Here is a 25,928-nt window from a genome sequence, read left to right as displayed (position 1 = left end):
GAAGGGTTATGCCCGAACCACCGAGTCTCCTGCTCCTCAGATGCTGCCTGGCCTGCATCCAGCGCCACATTTTTTGACCATTTTATCTTCCCTGAGTCTTTAGAAACTCTTCTATCCCCAATGGTCAATAGTGAATGGGAAAGTGAATTGGATCTTTCCATGGGCCAGGGAAATGGGTGCCCCCATGTAGCAACAATGATTCTTGAAGATGAGTGCAATTTTTCAACTTGGAGTGAAACTATTCCAAGAGTTTTTATCTCCAAATATGATGCCATCAATTGATTTTTTAACGTTTTTACATGACAAGTGGGTATCATTGTCTTAGCCAGCATTTATTGTACTACATTAATCACTTGGTAGGACATTTCACAGGGTAGTTAGGAGCATTGGAAAGTTTGGATATTTGTCTTTTAATTGTTTGCACCTTTTATCTCCTGCCACTGTTCACTCTTTCGTTCTCTAACCGCCCTCCCTCTTGCACTCTCCCTCTTTCTCTCTAGCACTTACTCTTCCTTTCCCTCTCTCCCACACTCCCTCGCTCTCATGCTCTTGTTCTCTTGTGCTGAGCATTGAAAGGAGAAAAAGAAACCGACAGGGCAATAATAAGTGATGTAATAACATGATGTAAATAATGCCTGTATACTAATCACCCAAAACCTTTCAAGCAAATGGACTAAGTCACTTGGAATTAATTAATAGAATCCACTTGTTTTAAAATCTCTGGAAACTTCTGGGAGATGGGGGTGGGGGATAGTGAATCTAGTCATTTTCTTGGCAGGATTGGCAGCCCTGACTTCCAACCCATAGATTTTCCTAAAGGTTGTAATTGCTTAGAACATGCCCTCACATTGACCTCACATATTGACAGACTTCAAGAAAAGCCTGATTTATGATTTGCCTATGGTCCATTATGGTGCACAGACATGCTGCTGAAGCTCACCAAAATCATAAACCCAGAACTAATTAATTCAGTAATCAACTAATGGTTCCATGTGTATCTTGGAGATCAAATCATCTGCTCATGCACAACCAACAATGAGCTCACAGCAGCTGTCTTCAGCTTAGACACTAGCGCCCTCCTTCTCTCGTAGTTATGGCTCTTCAGATACCCTGATAAGTTTCTCCTGATTTTCCAGGCTCAGGCACTTTGGGATGTTTAGAAACCATCCCCCAGACAACAGAAGATCTCGCAGAATGTTCTGTAGAGACGTATTTCAAAATATGATGACATTGACTCGGCATTGCCAAGTTTGTCATTTCAACTCTAAGGCCAGGGAAGAAATTTATGTTCAGTTCTGTGGTCAGTCATTTGCCCTGCTCTACCCATCAACAGGATACTAGTGCTCAACTGGCTTAGGAGCTGTAACACAAATGTGATCAATAACCATGTCTGGGAAACAATGAGGATTATTTCTGGGACATCGGAACTTCGCTCAAGTGGCTTCTTGTGATAGTGTATATTGAAATTCCTGATTATTTCAGAGAGAACATCCTCCTCAAAAATACCCACTGGTTGAAGCTAACAGAACATTCCCATTGATACAGGACCTGACAAAAACAAATTACACGTTTGACTGAAATGTTAGAGTCCTTGCTGGTACATACTCCACAGCTTGCAACTGACAACAGCCCTGGCATCTCAATGGCACAAGTTTTGTTGACTGCACACATTGTCAATTTCAACCTGGTAACTGACACATGTCGTGAAGTCTTAGGATTCAACCTTCAAAAGAAAATCTGTACAACTCTTGACTACTTGAAGTCAGGCCAGGGACAATGTAGTTTCTTGATCCCCAAAAGTACATGAGCCCAAATTGTGATTGAAGCCATCTTATTCCAGACAATGCTCCACATACTCAACTCCTGCCCTCAGAGGTACATTCCTGATGGAATCCCAAATATTCAGATTATTTATTAAATAACTGTTTCCACAGCTGCCTGATTTTAAAAAAAGACCATCAGGACCTGAATATAACTACAATCCAAACTTGTGAAATGGATTTCCCCTCTATTTATTGAAAGGGAGTTTCAAATGAGCATTAAATAGTTTGTTTGCTCGTTAGGTAGATAACTTCTGAGGGGAATGCGAAATGTGCAAATGATTGATATCATGTGGTTGGGGTTAGAGTATGCAGAGAGAAAAAGGAGAATGAGGCTTTGTGCTTTGCTGTATTGATTCTTAGTCAGCTTAGTTGGCTGGATAGCTGTCTTGTGATGCAGAATGACATCAACAGCATGGGTTCAATTCTTATACTGGCTGAGGTCACCATGAAGGTCCTGCCTTCCCAACCTTGCTCCATGCCTGATATATGGTGATCCTCAGGTTAAGCTCTCCGCCAGTTGGGTCTCTCCAATGAGACAGCAATCTTTGGTGCCATTTTTAAGATAATTAAAATGCTAGGAATAAATGCTCAAACACCTAAATAAGAGGAAACCCAAGTGCATAACCCCTACATAGTTATAAATTACAAGTTATATTGACAGCACCAATTTTAAGTGTTTAAAATGCCAACACTTACATTCTGTGCCAAAGTTTTTTCACCAAAGTGAAATCTTGTGGCATGATTTTGTTACTTACAAACAAGTTGGTCAGGTTTTTTTTGCATGTTTATAGTTCTTATGTACTAGCAGGCTACATTTTAAAACATTCTCTCAGCTTAGAGCCACCATTTTGTTTTTTTACCTTTTAAGTATTGCTGTTGTTCAACTCTATTCTTTCCAACTTCAAACTGAATGGCCAGAAAGAATTGAGAGAGAGAGTTGTTGAGCTATTATTGTGTTTATTCCCTCCTGAGCGCTCTTCAGAAGTGTCTGGATGATTGAGCATTTCATTAAGATGGGTGAGTTTTGACTCACTCGCTGACCTGGAACCATGCAACTGAGAATTGGATTGGAAAATCCCAAAAGTCAGAAATTGCGCTCCCAAAAACATTTTTCAATGATGGTGGTGTGGGATTGCTGATGGCATCAGTTTCGCACGTGCAGTGTGATTGAAGAGAACTAGCTATTTAATCTATTAGCTGTCTCCATTTAAATTTCAGCTTGTGGGGGAAGGGGTATAGGAAGGAATGGGGTTCAGGTATCCTGTGGGATTATGGGAAATAGATAAGAGTGCACCTAAACTGTTCATAAACCCATTGCATCTGTCAAAATTGTCAAATAACTTCTCAAGAAGCTGTCAAAGAAATAAATATAAATGTTTGTTTTCATACGAGATTGTTTAAGAAATTTGTGATGCATTGAAAGCTTTCTTTTATTAATCTTTTATCATCAAAAGATATGCAACTTTAGTTTATGTTAGTGTGTCTCCTGAGGTTTACTTTGCCAATGTACTAGGTGGGTTGGCATTGAGGGAGATGAAGTGTGGTGTATCAGGTTAGAGAATGGCATGAGGTGGCATAGGAGCAGAAAAGGACCATAGAAATGTTTACAGGGCACAGGTTAGCACAGGACGTAGAAAGGGCCACAGCGACACTTACAGGGGCATAGGTTACCAAATAGGGCTGGGTTACTGAATGCATGGTGACCATGGGGGTGACGGTGGCTCAATGGTTAGCACTGCTGCCTCATAGCACCAGGGAGCCAGGTTCGATTCCCACCTCGGGTGACTGCCTGTGTGGAGTTTGCACATTCTCCCTGTGTCTGTGTGGGTTTCTTCCGGGTGCTCTGGTTTCCTCCCACAGTCCAAAAGGTGTGCAGCTGAGGTGAATTGTCCATGCTAAATTGCCCGTAGTGTTAGGTTCATTAGTCAGGGGTAAATATAGGGGAATGGGTCTTCGGAGGGTCAGTGTGGACTGGTTGGGCCAAATGGCCTGTCAGGAATCTAATAAATGCCATAAGGTGATATGGAGATAGAGGTACAATGTGGCATCATGGATATAAGGAGTAATGGAAATGGGTAAAGGGACATAAGGTGGTATAAAGAATGAGGTGTGGAGGGAATGAAGTTTGTAGGGGTATTTTAGTTTTTTATTTTGTTGTTAACCTGCCATCCATTTTATGTTTAAAATGAAGTCATGCATGAATGAACCCACATTCACTCTCATTCCAGGCAAGGTCGTGTTCCTGAGAATCAGGGCAGAGTTATCTGATCCCATTCTGTCAATACTCCCATCATTAGATCTCTCAATCTCAACAGGTTTTTCTGATCACTGTGTCCAACATCAACTTTTGTTATTCCATTGATAGGTTGGAACACAGGGATAGAAAGGGAACAAATGAAACAGTTTATTCAAGTCCTCTGCCTTATTTTCTCCATATAATTGCAACCTAATGTGTTTGTAATGTTGCAATATTACAACGATAGAGTAAAATATCTATAATTTGTTTTAAAGTTTTATAACTTCATTAGGTAACACAATTAACACTTAATCACAAAAGTTTAAGGTCACCAAGTCTACCTGAAGTAGACAATTAATTAATCAACCTCAGTGTACATTACTTAAACTGGTTCAATAAATTGAGTTGTGTCAAAGCATTTTGAAATATTTTGATAAAAGAAAGTATTTTAACCTTGTTTTATTCTTTCAGTAATAAATTTTTAAAAAGGCTTTACTACTAAAAACACTTTTTGAAATGTGAGGTTATGAATTCTGATAATTGAATATCACAGTAACTTGAAAATGTTATGCTTGTTTAAACATTGTGATGAAAGACAACTTTGGAGTGAATATTGGCTCTCGCTGTTCAACAATTTTAACAGTAAAATAGTGCTGGATGAAAAAGCACAATCGTCAGCCTTACATTTTGGTCTCTAATGTCCCAAAAAATATGCTAAAGTAATGGCAAACTGCTCTTTCCACACTGTTGAAATTCTCTGATTCTATATGGACTGATATATTGCTTAAGCAACAGAAGGTTCTTCTAATTCTCTAACTCTCCTCCTGGTTTGTAATCTCTATCAGCACTCGGTCACTACCTTACATAAATAATTCTTGCAAAGGGACCGAAACAGATTAATTTATCCAATTATTAATTTATCATTTTATTTAACTGGCAATCTGCAGCCCCTAATTTCACAATGGAGTTAACAGGCAGGGAACAATCCGCGCAGAGCCACTGAATCAAAGCTAATTCAACTATATGTAATAAATAATGGAGATGCAAGTGCAGAGGTATGGATTTAGATAACTGTTGCCAACACAATGCCCTACAGACCAATTTGCTTCATAACTAAATTTCTTTTCATTACATCTATGCTATGTCCCAATGTCTGAGATCTAAAGTTAATCATGGACAATAAAACATTTTCTCCTCTCTGATACAGTGCTTTGGAACACCATTGTGATTGGGTGCAAGAGTTCTGCTTTCTATTATTCCCCTTACCATTATAGTGTCAAAAAATATTGACACACTTGTTTCCTTACAATGCCAGCTTTCAAGACGAAAGATATAGGACTCTTCTTTTTGTTTCAAGTTGAAAATCCAAATTCGAGGAAAAGTGTAAGAAAAGAGAACTTTCATCGAGAAACCAACCTTCATGGTCCCAGGATGCCCCTTATTGCTTCACAGCCATTGGTATAATTTTGAAGTACAGGGGCAGAATGTTCCCATTAAAAGCAATGATTAAATAATCAAGGGATATCTTTTTTATTGCAAAAGCAACTGTGGCCTTTGACTGAATCCTGGTGACACTTGCACACTTGCAATCAGAATGCATCCTGCAATTTTTGACCAGCATTGTTGTGGTAGAGCTGCAGGTAAATACATGTGAAAACACTTTCTATTACTATATAATATTATCCATTCAACCAGGAATGGACTGGAAATCCAAGAATGGTAGAGGGTAATGGAGAGCCTAAAAAGTGGTTCTTAAAGATATTCTTCTCATGTGATGCCAGTGAGTTACAATAACCCACAGGGAATATCTAAATTAAGAATTTAGGTTTGTACAATATAGAATGCCCGTGAAGGCAAGAAAGTAAGAGAATATCATTTTTAAAACAATAAACAGATCCTTCATTCATCAAAAATTTACAAGAAGCAAAATCAAAAACTTAAAATGAAAAGATCAAATAGGATAATGCTTGTGAAAGCCTTGAAATACAGAGGCTTCTTTTATTTCCATAACTGTATGATTGACAATTGAGGGAATTATCCTGAATATAGTTTACTGAATGGCAGCTTGTTTCCACTATATGAATTCTGGCTGGTAAACTGGATTTGGAGTGGCCTAACAATTAGTTCTTAATGTGATTCTTGGAAACTGTTCAAAAGTAGATTCCATAACTGGCTCCCTAACATAACTGTGGGTCACCAATGCAAATTCTCAAGTAAGGAATTGGTAGATATTGATTTAGATGAGGGTGTCAGGGTTATGCAGCAAAGACAGATGAATGAGCGACAGTTTGCCTTGAAATAAATTAATTCTGGAAGTGGCTTTCAGGGCTTAATGAGCTAGTGCTATTCTTAATTATTTGATGGAAATAAGTGCCCTATCTTGACTCTCTGTGGAATAGCTTCTTTTCAAAAGCTTTACCAATACCATGGGAGATCTGTTAATGATACGTGGACATTAGTATGCTTGACAACACTTCATTGAAATCGATGAAAAATACAGTGCACTATAAGGTCCTGAGTTTTGGCTGGACAGGGAGCATCTTCAAAATTACTGAAAGGGATGTGAAATTGCAATTGCAGTACTGAACTGTGGGTATAATTATCATAGAGCTAAATCTTATTTCACACATGTTTTTGGAGGCTTGTTGCTCAATTAAATGAATGGTTGCGCCAGCTGAAATGGGAATTTGGGGGTCCCTGGAGCATGCAAGCCATGGTATGGGGATTTGCCCCAGTAAAAGTAGGTCTGTTCTCAATGCATTTCTTTTTTGGTTAGCCAGATTACCTCTTTGGAGAGCTGAGGTACTCCTGCTGATATAGTCCCACGGCATCATATAGATGAGGTCAGGAATTGTTTCCGGGAGGCGCGACAGTTAACTGCGGAAAGGACTGTGCTAACATGTTGAATAAACTCAGTGAAGTGTCATCCTGTCAATAATGGTCAAAAACCATGAAATGTCTGGAAGTATTCAAGTCTCTAAGTATACATATGAATAATAGTGCTTTTCTCAATAGAGTGTAGTCTGCAATAAAGAAATGCAAATGATTTTTCTTGCTCCTGTATCCATTGGTCCTTGTGGATTTTGTTTTTGTTCATGGGATTTGGGCGAATTAAGTCAACATTTATCTCTCACCCCTAATTGCTATTGAGAAGGTGGTGGTGATTTGCTTTCTTAAACCATTCAGTCTTTAGGGATATGCAGAACTAGGGAGGGATTTCTAGGATCACAATCTACTGACAGTAAAGGAACAGGGATTTTAAAGTGCCTTGCAAAAGAAGCAAATGCAAGGTCTGGAAAATGTGTTTCGTACAGTTAATTGAATTCAAGTGTTGTTGATTCATCTAGGGTACATAGTTGGCATAGGAGAGACGGGTCATGAGTCAGAGTAGGCATTAGGTTGGCAGAGGTGCATAAGGACAGGGGTAATGTGGATTAGTTTACATGGTTTTGCATTGCTGGTAAATGAGTTTATGAGGGCTGGAGAAGAGTTTAATATATAATATTTTTGTATCTTTTGAATCTGATCCCAGACACCTTTTTGGTGTAGGTAATGTACCCTTTGGGAACATGAAATGGCCTGCTTGTGTTTAAAGAATACATAAACCATTGGAATGTGCAAATTTATCAATAATCTGTCAAAATAAATTGTGGAGATTTTTAAAAGTGCTAGGCATTTCAGAGTGCTTAGTTACATAAAATCACTACAGAATTTGTGATGCATGGCTAACTTTGCAAACTATAATTTCCGCAATGGGGTGCCTATTGATTGACAGCTCCACCTGCCTATTGAATGGAGCTGTTCAATTTAAAGTACTAATTACTTGAAGGTTTGACAGAAGATGTTTATCATTTTAGTGAAATGTTGTTTTTCATAAGGAATTAGTTGAAGCAGTTTCACAGTTTTGGTTGCCTACTTGAGTTTTTTTTTAATAGTGACTGGCAAAATAGACTGGTAACTTTATTCTCTCTCATGATACTTCCTGATTCATACCCATCTGGGGTAATAGGCACATTGACAGAAAGAGAGAATAGAAAATGTGCTAGGTGGGAGGTGAGTGTTGACACTGCGTAGGGACAGGGACTCTGAAGGCCATGGGATGATTTGGGGCGTGTTGGGGCTTATGGGAGCCTTGTAAGATGGGCTTTTGAGGGCCATGGCATAAGTTGACATAGAGGGCACGGAGGCCATAGGGATGGAGGATTAACATAGGACAGCACATGATATGCAGGACAGTGAGAGTGATTGCACAGGCAGATGTTGGAGTTGTTCGGGCAAAGAGTGAGGAAGGTGACAGCAGGATGAATGTTTTGTTTTAATCTTTGTTTTTTCAATTCTTAAAAGTATTGGAGTCTCCATGCAGACTTTCTGTCTAGACCACCTCAGGGACCAGGCAGCCTCTCATGCTCTTCCTAGGTCACCCAGACTGATCTCCAGCATCTGCAGTCCTCACTTTCCCCACCCAGACTGATTCCCAACCCAGCCTGCCTCACCATTCCAAAATGCAGAAGCGCATGCAACGATTTTTAAACTAAACGTCACAGAGTGGAATTTCTTCCAACTCTGCACCGTTGATACAAGAACAAAAACAAAATTATGCTCAAAGTGTTCTGGTAACACTACTCAGTCTGTTGATGATGAAGGACCTGATGGAGCGGTGCTCCGAAAGCTAGTGCTTCCAAATAAATCTGCTGGACTATAACCTGGTGTTGTGTGATTTTTAACCCAGTCTGTTGATGCATGCATTTTTAAACAATCATACATTAATTACAAGGATGATAATTTATTTGTCCCAATTGTCGATTGTTGTAAAAACTTCACTCATGTCCTTTTCAGGGAAGGACAGATCTGGCTTACATGCGAATACAGACCCCCAGAACCTAACTGTGCTCTGGGAAATTATGGATAGGCAATAAATGTTGGCCTAGCAGCATCCACATCCCACAGATGAATAAAAAATTTTAAGAATATTCCAAGTTGCTGACACTGGGACCAATCATGCTGTTTTGTATACACAGTGTTTAGCTGCACCCACTTCAAGCAGCTGTTGAAGAGACTAAAAGGTCTGTGAGACCATGAGACAATTGCACATGGCTGGAAAAGTGACACGGTGATCTCACAGGAGGCTGGAAGAACACAGCAAACCAGGCAGCATCAGGAGGTGGAGAACTTAACATTTCGGGTGTAATCCTTCAGGACTGAAGGAGGGTTCCACCCGAAACGTTGACTTCTCTGCCTCCTGATGCTGCCTGACTTGCTGTGTTCTTCCAGCCTCCTGCCTGTCTACTTTGGATTCCAGCATCTGCAGTGTTTTTGTCTCTAACGTGGTGATCTCAGCAATGTGGGAGACTGAAGTATGCTGAGAAGGAATATAGCAAAACACATTGAACTGAAGATTGGCAAATATTTAACAGAGCTCTTCTGGTGTGAGGGACTACCCACAGTCTTATTGCAGTTACTTTTTGTTATATTCAAGAGCAATTAAAATTAGATTTCCATCAACAAGAAGTATAGTCAGAACCTTTTGAACTATTGATTGCACTAAATGCAAACAATTGGTTTCAATGTCATAATTCTAGTTCTAGGCTAGAGCAGCACAAATACAGCCCCAGCTTTGAATATGTTATGATTTTTTTTTAACATATCAGTCTTTGATAACTTGAATTGCTAACGCTGGGAGGCACAAAAATCTTTTCAGCTGCACAGCCAGATTTTTGTGATTACAGGAAATTAATCTGGTAGGCTGGAGTGATAGATAGATAGAAGCACTTTTTGATACTTTGCTGAGATTATTGATCAACTGCTGTTTCAGGTGTTAACATTGTTGAAGTGGCGGCACGTGGCCTGTGGATTCAAATTCCTTTCCAGAAACTTGAGCAAAAGTTGAGCTGCCATTCCAGTACAGAGCACTGCACAATTTGAGGTGCTATCTTTCAGATGAAACAATAAACTGAGACATCATTTACCTTTTCACATGGAGAGCAACTATTGCTACTGCTTTTGTAATGTCTTAAATACAGTAACATGTGAGCAGTCTAGGTCAGTGACAGACACTGAGGGATAGGAATCAAGCTAGAGAACATAGCTTGCGGTAGGAACCAAAATGATTGGTTTTGATCCTAATAGAACTGTAAAGGAAGATATTTCTGCTTATCCAGCATTGGATGTCAGTCAGGCAGTTTGACAAACCACAGTGGAAGGGATAAAACAAGTGGTGCTAAAGTACAGCAAGATGTTCTCAGCATGCATGTAGATCCTGACGTGTTTGCAGATGATACTGTATAATTATAGCAAAGAGATAAGAAATGCAAATTAGCTGAGGATATTGTTATATTTAGTGCTTAAGCCAATACTGCTGCCTGCACATTGAGACACTAGTCTGGAATATCTCTGGCTGTGGTCTTTGCAGAAATACTATCTCTGAGGGTCCATGCACACCAACTAGCGAGCCGATACTAAGTTCTGAAAGTTGCTGCTGAGTATGGACCTCGGAAGTCTGCGCAGAAAGAAAAGAATTACTGAGAGCGCTACCTCAGGTTGTTTTGCACCTTATGACTAAGCAAGTCTCTTCAACTCCTATTTAATGTAACATACCTTTTATTTACACCAATACACAGTAGGTTCTCAACTACACATCTCTCATGTAATATGGAGACCTCTCTCTTCATGTGCTCTTTCTAGACTTATGACTTCTGTCTTATTGAGCCATGTGATTGATGACGTTGTGATTTACATGACTCTAAGTAGCAGAGATTCCCTTGAGTAATTTTAGAAGTAATACTGCTGGGATGGAAAGAGAAACGTTGCAGGTAATTCTGTACCTACAACTGGTTTAGGGGAATAAAGAAACTGATGGGGACAGTCCATCCCAAAGGAAGGAGAACAGAATGGCATTGGAGAAAGATAATATGCCTAGTTGTCAAACGTTGGAGACAGATTAGGAAAATTGAGGGACTTTAGTTTAGTGAGATCATACTCCCATTGTATGTCTTTTGTGATTTTGATCAGAACCATTTCTATCCTGTAACAGGATATACAATATCCTGAGGCACTACTGAAGTAAGGATCTGGAGTCATTTTAAAGTCCTGGACAATACTTAGTTCTCCACCAGCACTCTGAAAAACAATTTCACTGGTTATTTATGTTATTAGCTTGAGCAATACTCACAGTGGCTATCACATTTCCCTACATATAACAGAAACCACACTTCAAACATACTTCATTAGCTTTGAAGTTGTGAAAGATATTATAGAATGGCAGGTTCCCTCCTCTTGCCTTTATTTCTATTGTGGTAGTCTGACAAATAGCAAAGGACCTTAGAGTGAAAACAGTGCATGCTGGAAACACTCAGCAGGTCAGACAGTGTCTGGTGGGAGAGAAATAGTTAATGTTTCAAGTCAATGATCTTTCATCAGATTGTAACATGGCTGGCTAGTCCATCTACTTCAATTTTTGATTGGATTAATTAATTAATCTTACAAACCTGTAAGAAAGCTGTAAGAAAGCAGGCATTTTTATGCAGATTTCAGTTTTTTAAACAAAATAACAGTTTAAATAGCAAGAACTGATGATATAACCAGCAAGCTGAAGAGTAACAGGCATTATTTGTGCAGATTTCAGTTTTTTTAAACAAAATAATACTTTAAATACCAATAGCTGATGATATAACCAAAGAGCTGAAGCAACTGTTGAAGGAGATTAAAACCACTAAACCCAGTATGGTTTGAACATCTTGATATTTCATATTTATAATGTTAATACAATACTTATTCAATTAGCAAAATTCAGAACCCAATTTATTTAAAACTGACTTGAAAAAACTACTAAGATATTTCTAGAAGTGACTGATATCTTAATTTGGATGATAGAGAAGATGGTCAATGGCATAAAGTCACAGATCAACCTTAAATTCTTATGCTTGTTGCTGCTTGGACCTGCAGAGTTTGACAATAATAAATTGGCATTAATAAGGTTACAGTATACCTAAATAATTGATACATGACAAACTGTTTCTTTTCTTTTGTTTCAGGGGGAAACTTCAGATTTGATGAAGAGAAAAGGTAAGTGACTCTAATTTAAATATGTAGTAGACAACTTTCAGTTAGTATTTTACAAATGCATTTAGGATCTAGATTCATACATGCAAAGTGCAAAACACCTATTTCAGGTGAATGTCAGTAAACTTATTTTTGCCATTTTCCAATTTTAGAACGAGACACACTTCTGGGGAGAATGCAACCCAAAATTAATTTGTCGTCCAAAAATTGGTAAACCAATGCTGAATTTCCTCTTCTGATTGATTCGCTGCTGAGCAAAGGTTAAACACAGACACTAGAGATGTGATTTCAAAACAACAAAGAACTGTGGACGCTGGAAATCACAAATCAAATCAGAAATTGCTGGAAAAACTCAGCAGGTCTGGCAGCATCTTTGGAGAAAAATCAAAGTTAACATTTTGGGTCCCATCATAGAGTCATAAACTTGGACAGCATGGAAACAGATCCTTAAATCCAAATAGTCCACGCCAACCACATTCCCAAGCCAAATTAGTTCCACTTGCCTGCATTCTTCTGACTCATGTACTTATCAAACTGTATTCTAAATGTTATAACTTCCTCTGGGGGACGTTTGTTCCACATACAAAACACATGCTGTGCAAAAATTGCCCCTCGCCCTTTTTAAATCTTTCTCCTCTCATCTTAAAATATGCCCTCTAGTTTTAAATTCCCCTACCCTGGGGAAAAGACCTTTGCTATTCACCTTATCTATGGCCTTTATAAATTTATAAACCTCTATAAAGTCACCCCTCAACCTCGTACACTCCAGTGAAAAATGTCCCAGTCTATCTTTCTAACTCAAACCTCCCATTCCTGGCAACATCTTGCTCAATCTTTTCTGAACCATCTCCAATTTAATAATATCCTTCCTATCGCGGGGTGACCAGAACTGCACACGGTACTCCAGAAGAGGCCTCACCAACATCCTGTACAACCTCAACATGACTTCCTAACTCCTAGGAGAAAGTGAAGACTGCAGATGCTGGAGATCAGAGCTGAAAATGTGTTGCTGGAAAAGCGCAGCAGGTCAGGCAGTATCCAAGGAGTAGGAGAATCGATGTTTTGGACATGAGCCCTTCTTCAGGAATGAGGAAAGTGTGTCCAGCAGGCTAAGATAAAAGATAGGGAGGAAGGACTTGGGGGAGGGGCGTCGGAAATGCGATAGGTGGAAGGAGGTCAAGGTGAGGGTGATAGGCCAGAGTGGGGGTAGGGGCGGAGAGGTCAGGAAGAAGATTGCAGGTTAGGAAGGTGGTGCTGAGTTCGAGGGTTGGGACTGAGACAAGGTGGGGGAGGGGAAATGAGGAAACTGGAGAAATCTGAGTTCATCATTTGTGGTTAGAGGGTTCCTAGGCGGACATCCCTTGTGGTTGGAGGGTTCCTAGGCGGACATCCCTTGTGGTTGGAGGGTTCCTAGGTGCGGTAGTAGTTTGGCGCACCGACTTTTACACCGCTGAAGCTAAACGCCAGCTCGCGGACACCTCCTCCTACTGCCCCCTTGACTATGACCCCACCTCCCACCACCAAACCATCATCTCCCAGACCATCCATAACCTCATCGCCTCAGGGGACCTCCCATCCACTGCCTCCAACCTCATAGTCCCACAACCTCGCACCACCCATTTCTACTTCCTGCCCAAAAATCCACAAACCTGACTGCCCCGGCCGACCCATTGTCTCAGCCTGCTCCTGCCCCACCGAACTCATCTCTGCATACCTCGACACGGTCCTGTCCCCCTTAGTCCAAGAACTCCCCACCTATGTTCGGGACACCACCCACGCCCTCCACCTCCTCCATGATTTTCGCTTCCCAGTCCCCAAAGCCTTATCTTCACCATGGACATCCAATCCCTGTACACCTCCATCCCCCATCACGAAGGACTCAAAGACCTCTGCTTCTTCCTTTCCCGCCGTACCAACCAGTACCCTTCCACTGACACCCTCCTTCGACTGACTGAACTGGTCCTCACCCTGAACAATTTCTCTTTCCAATCCTCCCACTTCCTCCAAACCAAAGGAGTAGCCATGGGCACCCGCATGGGCCCCAGCTATGCCTGCCTCTTCGTAGGATATGTGGAACAGTCCATCTTCCGCTGCTACACTGGCACCACCCCCCACCTTTTCCTCAGCTACATCGATTACTGTATCGGCGCTGCCTCGTGCTCCCACAAGGAAGTTGAACAGTTCATCCACTTTACCAACACCTTCCACCCCGACCTCAAATTTACCTGGACCGTCTCAGACTCCTCCCTCCCCTTCCTAGACCTTTCCATTTCTATCTCAGGCGACCGAATCAACATGGACATTTACTATAAGCCGACTGACTCCCACAGCTACCTAGACTACACCTCCTCCCACCCTGCCCCCTGTAAAAACGCCATCCCATATTCCCAATTCCTTCGTCTCCACTGCATCTGGTCCCAGGAGGACCAGTTCCAATACTGTACAACCCAGATGGCCTCCTTCTTCAAAGACCGCAATTTCCCCCCAGACAAAATCGACGATGCCCTCCACCACATCTCCTACCCTTCCTGCTCCTCCGCCCTTGAGCCCCACCCCTCCAATCGCCACCAGGACAGAACCCCACTGGTCCTCACCTACCACCCCACCAACCTCCATATCCATCGTATCATCCGTCGTCATTTCCACCACCTCCAAACGGACCCCACCACCAGGGATATATTTCCCTCCCCTTCCCTATCAGCATTCTGAAAAGACCACTCCCTCTGTGACTCCCTCTTCAGGTCCCTCGTCCCTATCGCATTTCCAACACCCCTCCCCCAAGTCCCTCCTTCCTACCTTTTATCTTAGCCTGCTGGACACACTTTCCTCATTCCTGAAGAAGGGCTCATGCCCGAAACGTCAATTCTCCTGCTCCTTGGATGCTGCCTGACCTGCTGTGCTTTTCCTAACTCCTATACTCAAAGGTCTGAGCAATGAAGACAAGTGTTTTAAACACCTTAACCACCCTGTATGTATTTGACACAAATTTCATAAAATTATGTACCTGAACCCCTAGGTCTTTCTGTTATTCAGAGCCCTACCATTAACTTTATAAGTCCTGCCTTTGTTTGTTTTACCGAAATGCAATACCTCACATTTATCTGAAATAATTCCATCTGCCATTCCTCAGCCCATTGACCCAATTGACCAAGAACTCTTTCAGAACCAAATTTAAATGAAGATTGCACAAAATAGTACTTGAAATGAATGAATATAGGTTGTCGTCAATTTTTATAGCTACAAAAACAAGTTTTGTGAAGAATATGGCATATTTTGTATTGAGACAGATCTGGTAATTGGCAAAACTGTACTGCTGAATGTGTATGCCTGTATCCTAACAAAGGTCTGCAAGTAAAATTCTTTTTAATTGGCATCTTGTTTGTGAGATGAACCTGAAAGCTTTTTTAAATGTTGATGAATTTTAACTCTTACTGAAATCATTGGGCAGAGAGGATTACATGAAAAATATTCCATATCAAAATAATTTTTGTATCTGCCATTCTGGCCTTTAAGTCAGAATTTCAAGAAAATAATTAAAATCCAGAGTATAGTCATTAAACATTTTGTTGGCCCTGCTGAAGTTTTTAGCAATTTCTGATTTTGTTTGTGATTTCAATCCAGCCTATCTAACTTAGACAAAATCTAAAGTAGGAAACAATATGTCTTACTTTAGATGCCTGCTTTGAGATACCCCATCATTCACATTGAAATTAAACCTGGGAATTAAGAGCATCCTTAACTCATGATGATTTGGGACCTTCCCCCTGCCTGAAACAAACTCTGCAAAACATTTCACACACACAGATTAATGTTGAATTTTCTTTTTTATATTATTTCCTAATCTGCATGTTTCCCTGTGTCTTGGTGATCAGAGCTTAGTGCAGTACTCAAGGGTGTTGAATATTCTATCACTGACACTTACATTCACACCAGTATAATTTCAGGCTTCTTTGGATGAGACAGGAAACTTAACGCCGATTTGTAACAAATGAGAACTAATTTATGCTTAAGAGTTTAGCTGAGAGCAATTTCATTAAAACCATTTGTTTGAAACTTTGAGTATTCAATCCAATTAAGTATAAATCTCAGATGACCAGTCACATCAGCCAGACATTGTTTTTATCTAAATTTTGTTTAGAAATGTTTGATTTTTTAAAATAGCTGCCTTGACAGTTTCCATCCGAAACTGTAACAAATTCAGGGACCCGACTGAGTCTTGTCATAACAAACTGGGGATTCCCTATGATTTATAGATGAAACAAAAGAATCATTTTGAAACACATTTTCTTGAGTTTGCTTGCTTTCTTCGGTTGCTTGCACAGTTATGCATGCTGTTAGGGGTCCACGTCATGTGGAACTAGAGTGACGCAGCCTGCCTTGTCTCTACATATGCCTTTTAAAGGCGACCGAGCAGCCTCATTAAGTTTGTGTGCTGATTTGCATCTAGGTGAATGAATAAAGAGACTAGGTTATTTCACTATTGGTTAATCAGACAGGGAGAGGGTTTAATGTGAGCCTCACCTGTGCCTCCCTTCAATTCATCTCTGCTCCTACGATGACAGACCATTAACTGCCTGTCTCTTTCTTGGCAGTGGTATTGCTTTATTATGTTGTAATAAGCCTTTGCATTTCTACCTTTACATTCTAAAAATCTCTTCATGATTAATGTTGTAGGTGTTATACTTGGTGCCTGTCATTTATTTTACGTCTGTTAAGGCACTTCCTTATGGAAATAGAATTTTTGACCATGCCCTCCATCACTAACTGGTATACACTTAAGGTAGTATTTTCCTATGACCTTGTAATCAGTGGCACTTTTTTCAAGTACGAGGGATTAAACTTTGTGCACATTACCAAAATGCTTACTCTGCAGTAATAAGGACAGTGCTGGACTGGTCACTTTGAAAGTTGAGCCACCCTTTCAAAAGACAATGAAAACTTCTACCTCTGCCTTTTCACTCATTTAATTCTTAAGTTTGAATCAAATTGTCCCTACACCAGTCTGAGCTAATAATGTCTTCAAGGGAATGGGAGTTTCTGCTCCTCAAATGTAGCAGCATTAGTTCAAACTCCTTTACCCAATTTTTTTTTCTGAAACTTTCTTCTCTCTTTTTCCTCTGTCCCTTCTCTCTTCCTCATTCCTCCTTGTTATTTTGATATTGTGTAAATGCTGCTCCTCCTTTATTTCATTGTCCTCAGTTTCAACCTGCAAAACTTGCTTCGTAAAATTTCAGATTTATTTTACTTTTGGACGAAATTCTAAGCCTAAGTGCCTCACAAAATCTTTTAACTGTTGATTGGACAGAGTCTAAATGCTCTAAAGTAACTGTCCCTAATTCTTATAGTAATCCTAATGCTCGCTAATAAGAACATACTAAACTTGCACAGTCATAAACAAATGAAAAATTAACATTGTATCATCCGTCATCATTTCCGCCACCTCCAAACAGACCCCACCACCAGGGATATATTTCCCTCCCCTCCCCTATCAGCATTCCGAAAAGACCACTCCCTCCATGACTCCCTCGTCAGGTCCACACCCCCCACCAACCCAATCTCCACTCCCGGCACCTTCCTCTGCAACCGCAAAAAATGCAAAACTTGCGCCCACACCTCCCCCCTTCCTTCCCTCCAAGGTCCCAAGGGATCCTTCCATATCCACCACAAATTCACCTGCACCTCCACACACATCATTTACTGCATCCACTGCACCCGATGTGGCCTCCTCTATATTGGGGAGACAGGCCGCCTACTTACAGAACATTTCAAAGAACACCTCTGGGACACCCGGACCAACCAACCCAACCACCCCGTGGCTCAACACTTGAACTCCCCCTCCCACTCCACCAAGGACATGCAGGTCCTTGGACTCCTCCATCGCCAGACCATAGCAACATGACGGTTGGAGGAAGAGCGCCTCATCTTCCGCCTAGGAACCCTCCAACACAAGGGATGAACTCAGATTTCTCAAGTTTCCTCATTTCCCCTCCGTCCACCTTGTTTCAGTCCCAACCCTCGATCTCAGCACCACCTTCCTAACCTGCAATCTTCTTCCTGACCTCTCCGCCCCCACCCCCACTCTGCCCTATCACCCTCACCTTATCACCCTCACCTTAACCTCCTTTCATCTATTGCATTTCCAACGCCCTTCCCCAAGTCCCTCTTCCCTACCTTTTATCTTCGCCTGCTTGGCACACTTTCCTCATTCCTGAAGAAGGGCTCATGCCGAAATTTCAATTCTCCTGCTCCTTGGTTGCTGCCTAACCTGCTGCGCTTTTCCAGCAACACCTTTTCAGCTTTTACCACTACTTAGAAGACAACCAACACACTCAGTTACAAAACCACATTTCCCATTAACACCTTAACATGATTAGGACCCCTGTACCACATTTGTACATTGCTTCCACAAACACACAATTCCACTAATGAATTGTAGTCTTGTTATTGAAGTTCCCATGTTTATCTCCACTTGAATGAGACCTCTAGCCACTACCAGACTAGGATGAACTTTTCACTGTCTCCACTCAATTTTCTGAAGTCTAATGAAATTGACTTCCAGCAAAAAGCCAACTCTTCAAATCTTTTAAACTTAAACAACTCTTGTTTCTTCAAATTATGTCATTCCTAGCATTCTGCTTTGGTGGCTTCCAAACACCAGACCTTCTCTTTTGCTGTCATAACACCACCTTAAGTCTGTTTTCTTTCCAAAATGTTTCTGTCTATGAACATTGAGCCTATGGTCTGTATGCAGCCAGCAAGTTGTTACTCCTTGCTAAAGTGTCAAAGTGCTAAAATGTGCACTTCATGTACATCTCAAGTTTGATTTGACTTTGTCTCCACTATGAGTTGGTCACATGAGTCTCTGGGTAGATTTATTTAGGTCATATTCTCCTCTCCAAACTTCTCCATTTTACTATGTAATAACAGGATAATTTAAAACAGTCATCCCATAACATCCCAGCATTCTGTATGTATGTTCCTCTCCTCTGTCTTGCAACTATTTCATGCTGTACTTGAGACATAAAAATTGCACTGTGTCCAAGTACAATTAAAATATTGGCAAGATGTGTAGTGAAGCAGTGTGTGAGGGGCAGAGGCAGGGTGTGGAATAAAGGGGCCCAGCAATGTTTCAGCTTTAACTTGTTCCCTAATGTTCTACTGAATATCACAGATGGAACATTATATTTAGAGAACCTTGTTGAAGTTTCCTGCTGCTTTAGCTGCTTATATAGTTGCCCACCAGTTTCACACCACTGTTTGCAATAATTGCTTTACTAACAAGCATACCTAGGAAACCTTTCTGTATCTCCTTCTGGAGCTCCACAATGAATATAACAATTTTATCTGAAGGTACCAAGGCTGGGTAAAATTGCAGTGAAGACGTTTTAGGCTGTAATGATTTCCTGATGTCTTTCAGTTATCCTTGATGTTTGCCTCCTTAACCAAATTACGCTAGAATCTCTCATCTTCAGTGATGTTTTCTCTGTGTAATTGAATCAGTGTGGTGTCTTTGGTCAGTCAGTGATGCACGTGTGATGTATAGTAACATCAGTAAGTATGTAATAGCGTAACTGTGTCAAAGTTAGTTTGTTAACAAACTTGAAGACATCTGCCTCAATAAAAATCTGACTCTGTGGAATTTTATGTGGGATAACATATAAAAAATAACACAAATCACATCACTTCCCTTTTTTTTGCTGTCATATCATGCATCATTTTTGTAGGAGATTTTCCAATCTCCCAGTGTAACTGCAATGTATAACTGCAACTTTTCAAGTTACACATCAGCAATGTTGAAATCATATGACCACCAAACTGATTCGTGTTAACTGTGAAGACACATCATAAAATAATTCATTTTCACAACTTAAATAACGGCCAACAAATTTTCACATGAGCTTGTCAAAATGAGGTTTTGCTATGCATATTCAGTGAAGCAATAATTAGAAAGGGTGCAGAAATGATTTATCAGGGATTTATTATTATTTACTGGAACTAGAGGGTTTGAATTATAAGGAGAGGCTGGATAGGCTGGGACTTATTACCCTGGAGTGTAGGAGGTTGAGGAGTGACCTTTATAGAGGTTTATAAAATGATGGGTGACATAGACAGGGTGAATGCAAAGGTGTTTTTCCCTAGGGTAGGGGAATTGAAAACTAGAGGGCATAGTTTAAAGGTGAGAGGGGAAAGATTTAACAGAGACCTGAGGAGCAACGTTTTCACACAGAGGGTGGTGTATTTATGGAATGAACTGTCAGAGGAGTTGGCAGATGCAAATACAGTTACAACATTAAAACGACATTGGGACAGGTACATAAATAGAACATGTTTAGAGGGATATGGGCCAAACACCAACAAATGGGACCAGTTTTCTTTGGGAAACCTGTTGGCATGGACTAGTTGGACTGAAGATTCTGTTTCTCTGCTCTATGACTCTGTGACTGTAAGTGGAAATGTTATGACAATAGACAATAGATGCAGGAGTAGGCCATTCTGCCCTTCGAGCCTGCACCGCCATTCAATATGATCAATATGATCAGGAAGTGTCCTAGTCCAGGTTTTCTTTTTCACAGAGCTTGCTTATTGCAATTACTATTAGTGTGAAACAATAAAAGCAGCTTATACATATCAGATTTTATTTTGAGAACAGTACGGTCTCTTAGCAACAGTGATAAATGGCGTTTAACATAGAAAATTAGTAAGGTATTAATTTCAGTCCTAAAATAATTACACAGCCAGCAGTATATCATTAAGCAAAGTTCACTAGGTCAAAAAATTTGACATGTGTCTCCGACGTTCAGCATCACTTCCCTATAAGCTGTCAACTATCAAGATAAATTGAATATTATGTTACAACTCTTTAATAAATGAATTGGTAAGTGTACATTGAGCAGGGTAAGGCACAGTTAGAATCATAGTTCAAATCATGTTCATTCCTGACACCATGATTATAAAAATGACATGCAAAGCATCAAAAATTGTTAGCCTAAGAAAAACATTCCGAGGAATGTATTGATGCTACCGTGCTCATTCTTCCAGAGTTCATGATGAATGAATCCTGTTATTAGCCCTCAATCCATTTAATTTCATGATGACACAGGTTGATTTGATGTCCTGCAAATTTTCGTTCTGATCTCCATCGATGAATTTTGAGAATACCTGGCTAATAGTACCTGTTATTATTCATTTCCAGTTGTTTATTTTCCTGGGTGTAATATGTATGCTGGACCTGTGTAAATATTTTAGGTCAGCACTCGATATGAACAACAAATACAAATTTGTTTAAATGCATCTTGAAAGCAATCTGTTCCTGTGTCCTGTTCAGGTACACTACCTTATAATGAAATTCAAAGTGAAATGTCTCATTCAAAATGAAATCATTACAATGAAATCAATTTACGCCTCTTTCCCCACTCAACAATATTGACAGCTTGACGAAGATTTACCTTACAATAGGCCAGAAATACAGCCTACAGCAAACTAAAGCTTAGTTTTAAATTTGGGATAGATGTTACCCTTTGTGTAACAAATCAATTTTAAATGGTTTAGATAGATTTGCAGTAGGTGTCTGGCAAAGTGTTAGAGTCAGCAAAAACAAAAATGGGAGCAGATGGGTGGAACAAAGAAGTGGTGGGTGTTTTTGTGCAGCAAGGTATTTTACCTGATGAGGGCATCACATTGTTATTTCCCACAATATGAAAAACTAGGTGTGGGGATTATGGTGGCGAAGAGTACGGATATGTCCCACAACTAACTAATATATAAAAGCATCACATTCCTTGTGCACCAAGGTATCTGTGATAACATGAAGTTACAACAGTACAGAATACTTTCAGTAGTTTGTCAGGCTTCAAATCATCTGAAATCATATAGAGTTGAGACATTTTATACACTCAGGTCTCATGCTATGATATACTGATGATATATTCTGCCCATGAGTCACAACACAACAAGGAGTATTGAATGTATATGCAGGTGAGTTGAGCCAATGACCAGAAACAAGCATAGAGTCTAGCACCATTCAAGACCACTGGATGTCTGAAAGGGCTTTATAGCCAATGAAGTACTTTGGAAGTATTGTGACAATGTATAAAATGCAGCAGCCAATTTATGTGCAGCAAGCTCCCACAAGATCTATATAACAGAGACCAGATAATTTATTTCTGTATTGCTGAGGGATAAGTATTGACCAGGGATAACTTCCTTTTTCTAGCAAATATTCACTGTGTGCTGTGTGATTGTCTACATTCATCCCAACAGGCAGATCATGCTTCAATTTAATGTTTCATCTAAAGGATACTCCCTCAATAGAGCTCTGAAGTGTTTGCTTTGATTTTGTGTTCAAGCTGGAAGATGGACTTGAATCTAGAACCTTATAATTTAGAGGCAGAAGTGCCACCAACTGAACTATAGCTGCCAAAGATTGAATTTCATTGCATGTAATAAAAGAAGAGGTAGAGCCATCAAACATAACATAAAGCTAAGATTGAAGCTAGTCTTGACTGATTGTCACTCAGTGTATAATCTTGCTGAAGAATCTTAGAATCATTGGGGAATATGGGTAGAAGTACATTGCAGTACTGTCACATGAGAATATGAAGGAATGAAATTTCTGGTGGTAAAATAGATAGATTTGGCTCTCGTGCTTATCTTGGCACCATAATATTGATTGTGCATGATTGTGTAGACTGCTTCATTGCAGCTGGAAAACCTTCACTCCAACACCAGGCAATATTGTGGTCAAGTTAGAAATGGAATAAATGAATCAGACAGCTATTGACGCATCCAGAAATTCAGCATTGAAATGTATAGTAAGTATAATCAGGACATAAAGTATGTAATTTCTGTTTCCTTTATAAATCAAAACACTATGTTGCAAGGGAAGTAAACTGTGACAGATCACATTTAATATAAGTAATCTGATCATAGACAACTTCTTACTGTCAGGACTCTTATCTTCCTGGTTAATGTGTTTGTGTGCTGTATGTGTAAGATCATGACGTAATAAATGAAAATTGTCACTGTAAAAAAATCTTCTTTAAAATAAATTCCAAGTCTGATCTTCAGTGCTATATCTGTAAGGCAGCAATAGAAACATAACAGTAATCCTCAATTTACTTTGCCCAATTTAACATCATATATTTAATGAGACTGGGTCCATATTTGGTATTTGGAATTTGCATTAATATTCTTTTATGGTGGACACGATGTATGGTCACATAACTTGATCACTATTATTTTGGAGTAGCCTTTCCTGCTTGCCAATCATGCTCCTCTCCATCTCCCTCTTCCCGGTTTTCTACCTCCCTCTTTCTGGCCACCTCTTCAGTTCTTTACAACCCTAAACTCAAAGCTGCTCACACTCTGTCAATTGTTTCTTGCCTCTTGCCACTCATCCCCTGAAAGCTTTCTCACGGTGAAAGGTCAAAAGAGAAGAAGCAAATAGGAGGGTCAAGAGCAGGTGACAGGACATAGAGAGGTATTGGTGCCATGATAATGGTAACTGGGTAGTAATCCAGAATCTGAGGTGAATGTTCTGGAAGCATGGGTTAAAAACCCAGTGAGGCAGGTGGCAAAACTTGATTTTAAAAAATAATCTGAAATTAAAAGTGGTCAGCATGTAATCATTGTCAATTAACCCATCTGGTTCAGTAGAGTCCTTTAGGGAAGGAAATCTACCATCCTTACCTGGTCCGGCCTATGTGTGACTCCAGATCAAAAGCAATGTGGTTGACTCCTAACTGCCCTCTGAGCAATGAGGGATGGGGTTTTAAATGCTGGTCTAGTCAGTCGAGTCCATATCTTAAAACAAAAAGAGTGAAATCAGCATATTTCTCAACTTCACAAATAACTATATTTGTTTATGCTTATGATAATTAAGCAACCTGTATAATGTTTAATGGGAAAGATCTGATAGAACCTAGCTAAAGCTACAACAGGAAAGGATTCTTTTCTTCCAATGCTGTCTGTTAGTCTGTTTTTGACTAGTAGCACTGAATAATGCAATTGAGTGCTAGGTTCACTGGCATCTGTCACGTTTCCTTCGCTTTAAGACAGCCCACCCATCATGCAAGCACTCAGTGAACCAGGGCAGAAAGTTTCAGGTATTAATATTGTAGTATTTCAGGACATAGGCTCTATATTGATGTGAGATGCATCAATTCACCCATGTAATTATTGAAATATTAAAGGAGTACATATATTAAACATATGAAATAATTTGAGGCCATCTACAATATGGTCTAGTTGAATCTCAAACTCAAGGTCTTGTTCAAGAAGGGGAGTAGGGATAATCCTAGTAACTATAGGCCAGTGAGTCTCACTTCTGTTGTGGGCAAAGTCTTAGAGAGAATTGTAAGGGATAGGATTTATGCACATCTGGATAAGAATGATGTGATCAAGGATAGTCAGCATGGTTTTGTGAAGGGCAGGTCGTGCCTCACAAACCTTATTGAATTCTTTGAGAAGGTGACTAAGGAGGTAGATGAGGGGAAAGCGGTAGATGTGGTATATATGGATTTTAGTAAGGCGTTTGATAAGGTCCCCCATGGTAGGCTACTGCAGAAAATACAGAGATATGGCATTGAGGGTGAGTTGGAGGTTTGGATTAGGAATTGGCTCTCTGGAAGAAGACAGAGGGTAGTAGTTGATGGCAAAGGTTCATCTTGGAGTGCCGTCACTAGCGGTGTTCCGCAAGGATCTGTTTTGGGACCATTGCTGTTTGTCATTTTTATAAATGACCTGGAGGAAGGGTTAGAAGGTTGGGTGAGCAAGTTTGCGGATGATACGAAAGTCGGAGGAGTTGTAGACAGTGAGGAAGGATATGGCAGGTTACAGCGGGATATAGAGAAGCTGCAGAGCTGGGCAGAAAGGTGGCAAATGGAGTTCAATGTAGCTAAGTGTGAAGTGATTCACTTTGGTAAGAGTAATAAAAAGATGGATTACTGTGCTAATGGTAGACTACTTGGTAGTGTGGAAGAGCAGAGGGATCTTGGTGTCCATGTACACAGATCTCTGAAAGTTGCCACCCAGGTAAATAGTGCAGTGAAGAAGGCATATGGCGTACTGGCTTTTATTGGTAGAGGAATTGAGTTCCGGAGTCCTGAGGTCATGCTGCAGTTGTATAAGACTCTGGTGCGGCCGCATCTGGAATATTGTGTGCAGTTTTGGTCGCCATACTATAGGAAGGATGTGGAGGCACTGGAACGGGTGCAGAGGAAGTTTACCAGGATGTTGCCTGGTATGGTAGGAAAATCCTATGAGGAAAGGCTGAGGCACTTGGGGTTGTTTTCATTGGAGAAAAGAAGGTTTAGGGGTGATTTGATAGAGGTGTACAAGATGATTAGGGGGTTAGATAGGGTTGACAGTGAGAACCTTTTTCCACGTATGGAGTCAGCTATTACAAGGGGGCATAGCTTTAAATTAAGGGGGGGTAGATATAGGACTGATGTTAGGGGTAGGTTCTTCACTCAGCGAGTCGTAAATTCATGGAATGCCCTGCCAGTAGCAGTAGTGGACTCTCCCTCTTTATGGGTATTTAAGCGGGCATTGGATAGGTATATGGAGGATAGTGGGTTAGTGTAGGTTAGGTGGGCTTTGATCGGCGCAACATCGAGGGCTGAAGGGCCTGTACTGCGCTGTATTCTTCTATGTTCTATGTTCTATGTTCTAAGGTACCATGTTGCATTCAGTCACAACATTTTTGTCATCAGTCAACAATCTTTTCTGATTTTATATTTGAATGCTGCAGTGTGGTTGAGCAGAGACAATGTTTTACACTATGTCTCTGATTATTTTAAAGAATTACTTTA

The 25,928-nt window shown here is 40.3% G+C and overlaps 1 protein-coding gene across 2 annotated transcripts in view; it reads left to right on the top strand.

The window, feature by feature from the left end:
• LOC140492012 (follistatin-related protein 5-like) overlaps nucleotides 1–25,928 on the top strand; it is a 563,483-nt gene that overhangs the window by 86,064 nt on the left and 451,491 nt on the right. For both annotated transcript variants that reach the window (XM_072590618.1, XM_072590617.1), the window contains exon 3: nucleotides 12,090–12,120. In XM_072590618.1, the coding sequence (XP_072446719.1) occupies nucleotides 12,090–12,120 (31 nt within the window). The remainder of the gene's footprint in view (nucleotides 1–12,089; nucleotides 12,121–25,928) is intronic.

Source organism: Chiloscyllium punctatum, chromosome 20 (assembly GCF_047496795.1).
Source record: "Chiloscyllium punctatum isolate Juve2018m chromosome 20, sChiPun1.3, whole genome shotgun sequence".
Lineage (NCBI taxonomy): Eukaryota > Metazoa > Chordata > Chondrichthyes > Orectolobiformes > Hemiscylliidae > Chiloscyllium > Chiloscyllium punctatum.
The sequence above is the reverse complement of the archived record's forward strand: the minus strand, read 5'-3'. Positions and strand labels throughout refer to the sequence as shown.